This window comes from Abramis brama, assembly GCF_963993115.1.
Source record: "Abramis brama genome assembly, chromosome: 25".
NCBI lineage: Eukaryota > Metazoa > Chordata > Actinopteri > Cypriniformes > Leuciscidae > Abramis > Abramis brama.
This window is the reverse complement of record NC_139987.1, coordinates 11065099-11073949: the sequence shown is the minus strand read 5'-3', so window position 1 is coordinate 11073949 and position 8851 is coordinate 11065099. Positions and strand designations below refer to the sequence as shown.

The 8851-nt window shown below is 37.1% G+C and overlaps 1 protein-coding gene and 1 pseudogene across 11 annotated transcripts in view; both read right to left on the bottom strand.

Annotated features, from left to right (window-relative positions):
- The window catches only part of LOC311076816 (protocadherin beta-16-like), a 91728-nt pseudogene extending 88909 nt beyond the window's left edge, over positions 1 to 2819 (bottom strand). Inside the window, exon 1 of the transcript XR_014609553.1 lies at positions 1 to 2819. This exon is cut by the window's left edge and continues 428 nt beyond it. The product of XR_014609553.1 is annotated as a protocadherin beta-16-like (transcript).
- The window catches only part of LOC311076813 (protocadherin gamma-C5-like), a gene marked incomplete at its 5' end in the record, with an annotated part of 165391 nt that overhangs the window by 134187 nt on the left and 22353 nt on the right, over positions 1 to 8851 (bottom strand). For 2 of the 10 annotated variants that reach the window (XM_084105254.1, XM_084105273.1), the window contains one exon: positions 5225 to 7647. The exons of the other annotated variants lie outside the window; for them this stretch is intronic. In XM_084105254.1, coding sequence (XP_083961380.1) covers positions 5225 to 7630 — 2406 coding nt within the window. Of the gene's footprint in view, positions 1 to 5224; positions 7648 to 8851 lie in introns of those variants that run through there. 10 annotated transcript variants of the gene reach the window in all.

Genomic DNA, 8851 nt, shown 5'->3' with positions numbered 1-8851 from the left:
TCAGTAAATTCACATCACAGGTTGTAGACAGAGAGGGCTGACCGTTATCCTTCACTGAAATAACAAGGTTCTGCTTCATATTGTCAGATTCGGAAATGTCTCGTTGTGTTTTGATCTCTCCACTATGGAGACCAATGGAGAAAAGTCCCGGATCAGTAGATTTCAAGATCTGATAGGACAGCCATGCGTTCTGTCCAGAGTCAGCATCTACAGCGATCACCTTGGAGACCAGAGAGCCTGAGAGAGTCGCTTTAGGGACCATTTCAGTCATTAAAGACTTGCCATCTGGAACAGGGTATAATATCTGTGGAGAGTTATCATTCTCATCTGTTATGAAGACTTTCACAGTCACGTTACTGCTGAGTGGAGGAGAACCATTGTCTCTGGCAACAACTTTGACACTGAAGTTTCTGAACTGCTCATAGTCAAATGATCTTACAGTATGAATCACCCCTGTATCTCCATTAACAGACAGAAATGAGGACACTGGGACCCCATTGACTTCACTGGGTACCAGAGAGTACAGTACAGTCCCGTTCTGTCTCCAGTCTGGGTCATTTGCACTGACAGAACAAACAGAAGTACCTGGTTTGTTATTTTCACTTACATAAGCACTGTATGTCTGCTGCTCAAACACAGGAGGATTGTCATTCACATCTGAGACAAATAAATGAATTGTCATGGATGTGGATAATGGTGGAGATCCTCCATCTGTGGCTGTGATGGTAATGTTGTAATCAGATTCTTTCTCTCGGTCTAGAGCTTTTGTAGTTACTAGAGAGAAATAGTTTTTAACAGATGGGTTCAGTTTGAAAGGAACATTTTGCTGAACAGAGCAACGAATCTGCCGGTTTTCTCCTGAGTCTTTGTCTTGAACATTAATGATTCCCACTTCAGTACCTGGATCAGAGTTTTCAGGTATCGGGTTATTCAAAGATTTAAGGATGATTCTAGGTGGATTATCATTAACATCAGTTACATCTATGATAACTTTAGCAGTTGATGCCAACCCAAAGGCATCTTGGGCATGAATTCCCATTTCATACTTTTTGTCTTTTTCATAATCAATTTCTCCAGTCACCACAATTTGTCCAGTTGTCTTATCAATAGAAAATAATTTAGCAATTTTATCTGAAATTCTGCTGAATTCATACGTCACTTCCCCGTTTGGACCTTCATCAGCATCAGTGGCGCTCACTCTGATTATTTCTGTTCCTGAAGGAGTATTTTCAGCCAAAGTGACCTTATAAACAGGCTGACTAAATACTGGGACATTATCATTGGCATCTAGAACAGTGATGTGTATGACAGCAGTGCCAGATCTCTGCGGTGAACCACCATCAGTGGCTGTGAGGATCATATCTATCTCCTTCTGCTGTTCACGATCCAGCTCCTTTTCCAACACGAGTTCTGCGTATTTCCCTCCATCTGCACTATCATGTAGGGTCAAGATGAAATTTTTTATTTTTCTCCAGTGAATAGCTATTAATAGCATTTTGACCGATATCCGTGTCATGCGCCTCATGCAAACGGAATCGCTGGCCTTTGTCTGCCGATTCTCTGATTTCAAAGTTAAAACGGTCACTTGGAAATTGTGGTGAATTGTCATTTATATCTTCAATATTCAGAATTATTCGGTGAACTTCAAGGGGGTTTTCCAGGACGAGCTCATAACTGAGTATGCAGGGAATTTGAGATCCACAAAGCTCCTCTCGGTCTATTGTCTCTGCCACGATTAAATCACCATTATTCAAATTAATATCACAATACCGTTTGCTGCTGTCCTCCGTGTCTATCCGAGCTTTACGAGCAGATAATTGTTTCACATCCATCCTGAGATCCTTGGCTATATTTCCAATCACATTCGGGCGCTTCGTTTCTTCTGGAATATTGTAGTTCAGATCTGCACAGACGATTTTCAGAGGAAACAGAAGGAGAGCCACGAACAACGCAAAGAAAGGGACTGAGAATAATTTGTATTCCATTGTTGATGTTGCATCTGCCCAACAGTAATTAATCTTTGAAGGATTATATTCCAATAATTCTAACGGCATCGACGGATTGTTACTCCATTTCGTGAGGCGTTTATGCTACCAGACAGAGCTCACACTGCATACATTAAGTGTGGGAGGAGAGACGCATCAGTCTGCACTCTTGGTGAATAGCGACTCTGTGCGTATATTTCTGCTCATTGCATTTTGCTTGTGTTCTATTAAAAGACGACAGGAATGAACCAAATGAAGTCTAACATTTTTCAAAGCCCGTTGTTGTGCAATATTTATTCACTTAAACGAATTATACTGTACAAGCTGAAAAACGGAGACTCTTTTCGAGGTATAGCACAACAATCAGTGATGGCGCTGTCCAGGCATGTGGTTCTGAAACAGGATGACCTCACAGACAGATTTGATGAGAAAATTGTGACGAAACCCTACATTTATATTAAGTGAGTAAATTCGTTGTACTAAGGAAAGTCTTTTCACCAGTTCAAACAAACGTTTTTTTTTTTTTTATATTAAATTTTAAATGTTGTGCAGTGTTTATTTATTTATTTTTATTTATTTATTTCTAAATGACATGTGTTTACTCACTACTTCTTTTTGAAAAAGGGAATGTATAGCCTTATTATTATTTTTGCTTGTCGAAAATCAAACTTTACCACAGAACGCATCAGCTAGATGAAATAAAGACACACGTTTAGAGTATGAAATACCTCTACATAAAGAGACAACATCCGAAGAAATAGCACCAATTACAGAGGCAAATTCTTTAGGGGAAACAGGGAAGTTGAAGCATAAAAAGAATTCATATTCCACACAGAATTAGTGTTTTTTAGAAAATATTTCAAACAGTTAATTTAAAATAGTGTTATTTAAAATAGATTTCAAAACATAGAAAAAATAGAATCAAGCTCACCATTTTTATATGAATGAACAATTACAGATTTTCTAATATAATGTATACGTTTTTTCCACAAAATGTTCAGCATTTTTTTATCAATTATCTTATTTATTTTAATATCTGAATGTATCAAGTAGCTACATAAGTAAGCCTAGAAATACCTTCAGCCTTAGCCAGCAGAACACAGAAACAAGTCCCTCTGTAACCAAATATTAAATCCGTTCTTTACTTTTTTAATCACAGGGTCAAAATTTTGTGAGATTCTCTCCTGCTCATTTTTAGTAATAACCCTACCCAAATAAGTTGGAGCATCCTTTACAGGAATATTACAAATTGTTCTGGCATGGCAACTTTTTAAAGCAAACACTTCACATTTTTGTAAATTAAGGCAGAGACCTAAGGCACTGGAAAAAAATTAAATGAATTTGACAGCTGACTGAATTTGATCAACATTTATCAAGAAAAGAGCTGTGTCATCAGCCAACTGACTTATCAGGACACTTCTCTCTTCAACTTGAATTCCTTTTATCTTGCATGATTTAATGAAGTGACAAAACGCCTGAGCAACAATGAGAAAGAGGTAAACAGAAACTGGGCAACCTTGCCTAACTCCTCTTTCCAGATAAAATCGTTGTGTATAGTGCCATTATTTAATTTCACAGAACTATTTACACCTGCATAAAGAGTTTTCATGGCATTACAGAAATAAGCCCCAACCCCAAAGTGTTCTAAACAGTAAAAAAATAAATGGATGCTCAACAGAATCAAAGACTTTGAAAAAATATTTTAAAAAAGTATAAAGCTATCATCTTTTATAAGGTCAGAATAATCAATAAGATCAAAAATAAGTCTGATATTATTAAATATATGTCTGTTTCTCACAAACCCAGATTGATTTTCGTCAATAATGGAATCTAATACTAATTTGAACCTTTGGGTAAAGACATGAGCGAATATTTTATAATCATTATTAAATAGACTAATGGGTCTCCAATTATCAATAAGCAACAAATCTTTCTTGGACATAGGAATCAAACAAATTATACCTTGCATCATAGTTGTAAGTTGTGAGCACTTTAAGCTTTCAGAGTACTTCAAAAAGAAATGGGGCAAGAATCTCAGAAAACTGCTTATAGAACTCCGTAGTAATTCCATTGTTAACGGGTGATTTATTACATTTTAAACGTTCAATAGCTTGCTTAATTTCTGTAATAATTATTGGGAAATCACATAACTTTTGGTCCTTTTCAGTAATTGTTTTGACATTCTTAAAATGTTTACAAAAAGATGTCATATTATGCTCACTGTATTTAGAAGTGTATAAATTAGAGTAATATGGCAAAAGCTAGAAATTATGTCAAAATTATCTGTAATAGATCCATTAATATTCATTTTAGAAACAGAATTTAGTTTAGCCCTTGACTTTTCAAGTTTAAAAACATAAGCAGACATCTGCTCTCCATGCTCTAACCATTTTTGCCTTGATCGAATAAAGGCTCCTTGTGCTCACATTCTGTACATATTATCAAGCTCATTTTGCAGCTCTGTTAGACGCAATCTCTGTCCTTCTAACAGGTCCACTGTGGGAATGGCTAAGATTTCACTAACAACTTTCTCTTCCATAAGACATTGTGATTGAACTAATGTGCTTCTAAACTTCCTCAAATATTTTCCAATTTCCAATTTTAATAATTCCCAATTATGACTAAACAAACCTTCCTTTTTGGCTTTAATCCAATAATAATTAAGTAACCAGACAGTTTTTGGTACCATTGACTTCCATAGTATCCTACTATGGAAGTCAATGGTACCAAAAACTGTCTGGTTACTGACATTCTTCTAAATATCTTCCTTTCTGTTCAGCAGTAGAAAGAAATTCATACAGCTTTGAAACAACATGAGGGTGAGTAAATGATGACAGAATTTTCATTTTAAAGTGGAGTATCCCTTTAAAATTAAGCATATAAAGTGGCCATTTTTATCACAGTCCAAATGCAAAACCTCACCACCATTATTTTTCAGGCAAGAAACCCTTACTGAGTGTTATGTTCCATGAGACAGCTAACTATCACTACCCCATTGTGATCTCCAAAAATTAACATCAGAGGCAATAGAGTGAGATTCTTGAAAAAATACTAAGTCATTATTAAACCACTTAGTAAATAAAAACAAAGCCTTACGCTTAACATTGCCCCTGGCATTCAAATATATAATAGAAAATGACATAAACAACTAACTCTGAATCAACAAAACAGAAAAAAAAAAACCCGGATAAACAGCAAACCTTATGAAAATGAGTCCAGAGTAGTTAATCCTCTCTTACCTCATCTTCAATTCCTGTAACATCTAGTGTAATCATGCTCGAGCCAAACTGAGTATTGTGTTCCAGAGTACCACCAGCAGGAAGTGTGTTTTCATTATACGATGTCACAAACTTGAAGTCACTTGTGCGCGAGCCTGTGGTTAGATACGCGTCATAATTGTAAGAGCTGCGGAGAGTTCCTGCTCCATCCACCTCTGCATAGTTGGGAGGCAGATAGGCGCTGGGAACAGCAACTGCTCCATCAAACAACATTCTGGGCTTTCTCCTGTGACAAAACTTCACTGCCAAGATCAGTATGATGAACGTCAGGAAGAAGGTGCACACGGAAACTAATGCAATGATCAAATATGACGTTACTTTAGAGTTACTGTCCTCATAAGTCATATCTTTAAGTTCAGGAACTTCAGAAAGGTTGTCAGAAATCAGTAAATTCACAGCACAGGTTGTAGACAGAGAGGGCTGCCCGTTATCCTTCACTGAAATAACAAGGTTCTGCTTCATACTGTCAGATTCAGAAATGTCTCGTTGTGTTTTGATCTCTCCACTATGGAGACCAATGGAGAAAAGTCCCGGATCAGTAGATTTCAAGATCTGATAGGACAGCCATGCGTTCTGTCCAGAGTCAGCATCTACAGCGATCACCTTGGAGACCAGAGAGCCTGAGAGAGTCGCTTTAGGGACCATTTCAGTCATTAAAGACTTGCCATCTGGAACAGGGTATAATATCTGTGGAGAGTTATCATTCTCATCTGTTATGAAGACTTTCACAGTCACGTTACTGCTGAGTGGAGGAGAACCATTGTCTCTGGCAACAACTTTGACACTGAAGTTTCTGAACTGCTCATAGTCAAATGATCTTACAGCATGAATCACCCCTGTATCTCCATTAACAGACAGAAATGAGGACACTGGGACCCCACTGACTTCACTGGGTACCAGAGAGTACAGTACAGTCCCGTTCTGTCTCCAGTCTGGGTCATTTGCACTGACAGAACAAACAGAAGTACCTGGTTTGTTATTTTCACTTATATAAGCACTGTATGTCTGCTGCTCAAACACAGGAGGATTGTCATTCACATCTGAGACAAATAAATGAATTGTCATGGATGTGGATAATGGTGGAGATCCTCCATCTGTGGCTGTGATGGTAATGTTGTAATCAGATTCTTTCTCTCGGTCTAGAGCTTTTGTAGTTACTAGAGAGAAATAGTTTTTAACAGATGGGTTCAGTTTGAAAGGAACATTTTGCTGAACAGAGCAACGAATCTGCCGGTTTTCTCCTGAGTCTTTGTCTTGAACATTAATGATTCCCACTTCAGTACCTGGATCAGAGTTTTCAGGTATCGGGTTATTCAAAGATTTAAGGATGATTCTAGGTGGATTATCATTAACATCAGTTATGTCTATGATAACTTTAGCAGTTGATGCCAATCCAGATGCATCTTGAGCATGAATTCCCATTTCATAGTTTCTTTCACTTTCATAATCAATCTCTCCAGTAACTACAATTTGTCCAGTTGTCTTATCAATAGAAAATAATTTTGCATTCTTATCTGACAATCTGCTGAATTCATAGGTCACTTCCCCATTTGGACCTTCATCAGCATCAGTGGCGCTCACTCTGATTATTTCTGTTCCTGAAGGAGTATTTTCAGCCAGAGTGACCTTATAAACAGGCTGACTAAATACTGGGACATTATCATTGGCATCTAGAACAGTGATGTGTATGACAGCAGTGCCAGATCTCTGCGGTGAACCACCATCAGTGGCTGTGAGGATCATATCTATCTCCTTCTGCTGTTCACGATCCAGCTCCTTTTCCAACACGAGTTCTGCGTATTTCCCTCCATCTGCACTATCATGAACATTCAAAACAAAATGTTTGTTTCTCTCCAGTGAATATCCATTGACCGCGTTATGTCCAATATCTGAGTCATGAGCCTCATGCAAACGAAATCGCTGGCCTTTGTCTGCCGATTCGGTGATTTCAAAGTTAAAACGGTCATTTGGAAATTGTGGCGCGTTATCATTTATATCCTGAATTTGCAAAATTATTCGGTGCACTTCAAGAGGGTTTTCCAGGACGATCTCATAACTAAGAATGCAGGACATTCGAGAACCACAAAGCTCTTCTCGGTCTATTGTCTCTGCCACGATTAAATCACCAGTATTCAGATTAATATCACAATACCGTTTGCTGCTGTCCTCCGTGTCTATCCGAGCTTTACGAGCAGATAATTGTTTTACATCCATCCTGAGATCCTTGGCTATATTTCCAATCACATACTGGCGCTTCGTTTCTTCTGGAATATTATAGCTCAAATCTGCACAGATGGTTTTCAGGGGAAACAGAAGGAGAGCCACGAAACACTTAAACAAAGGACCTGAAGAAAGTATGTATCCCATTTTTGAAGATTTGATGTTGCACCTGTCCAACAGTAAATAATCTTTGAAGGATGATATTGTAATAATTAAATCGGCGTCGACGGACGGTTACTCCATTTTGTGCGGCGTTTATTCTACCAGACAGAGCTCATACTGCATACACTAAGTGTGGGAGGAGAGACTCATCAGTCTGCACTCTTGGTGAATAGCGACACTGTGAGTATTTTTCTGTTAATTGCATCTTTCATCTATTTATTAAAAAGACAACAGTGAATAACCAAGTGAAGACTGATCTTTGTCAACGGGTATATTTGTAAAATAATCATTTACATGCATCTATATATTTTGGAAAGGAACTAAAAAGGTCACGCATTCGGAGATAAACAACAGACAGTGCTGACGCTGTCCATGTATGTGGTGCTGAATCCCGATGACCTTAAAGATAATGGACAATAAATGACTTACGTAACTTTGAAATCATATTTTTTAAAAACGCGTAAATTCTTTTTAAAAGAAAAGGGCTTATCATTTTGCTAGCCGCTTCAAACAAACTCAGAAGTACTGTACTATGAGACTCATAGTGAAATGTTGAAACATATTTAGACCATCTACGTTTTTTAGAGTAAAGGAACGTTTTTAGAGTAGAACAATAACACAATATCGTTAAAAAAATAAATAATAATAATAATAATAATAATAATCTGGCAGAGATCAAATGAAGAGTTCAGATGCAAAAGTCTCTAAGTGCCATCTGAAATTTTCTTCTAGAATGATCATTTTTATCAAGCTCGTATATTTAAGTTCCGTAATTTCACTTAAATGACAATTAATAGGTTATTTTAATTGCCATTTAAGTGAAATTGCTGAACTTAAATATACGAGCTTGATCAAAATTATCATTCTAGAAGAAAATTTCAGATGGCACGTAGAGACTTTTGCATCTGAACTCTTAAAATACACAACTTTACTAGCCAATGCCTAGACTTTTGTTTTTGTGTACAAATATTGATGAATGCAGCGTTCAAGTACTTTAAAAGGTCTGTAGGAAGTATATACATTTATGAGATAAAAAAATTTCGCGAGCCAAATAATCTTGACCATTTCATTTGTTTTCATTACAGCAGTGGCAAAAGCATTTGCTAGATAAGATAATATGAAATGCTGTAAAAGAAGAAAGATGGTAGTACTTTCATACTTATGTAATACAGTGTGAACTTTTAATATATTAGCACCCTAGTTCTT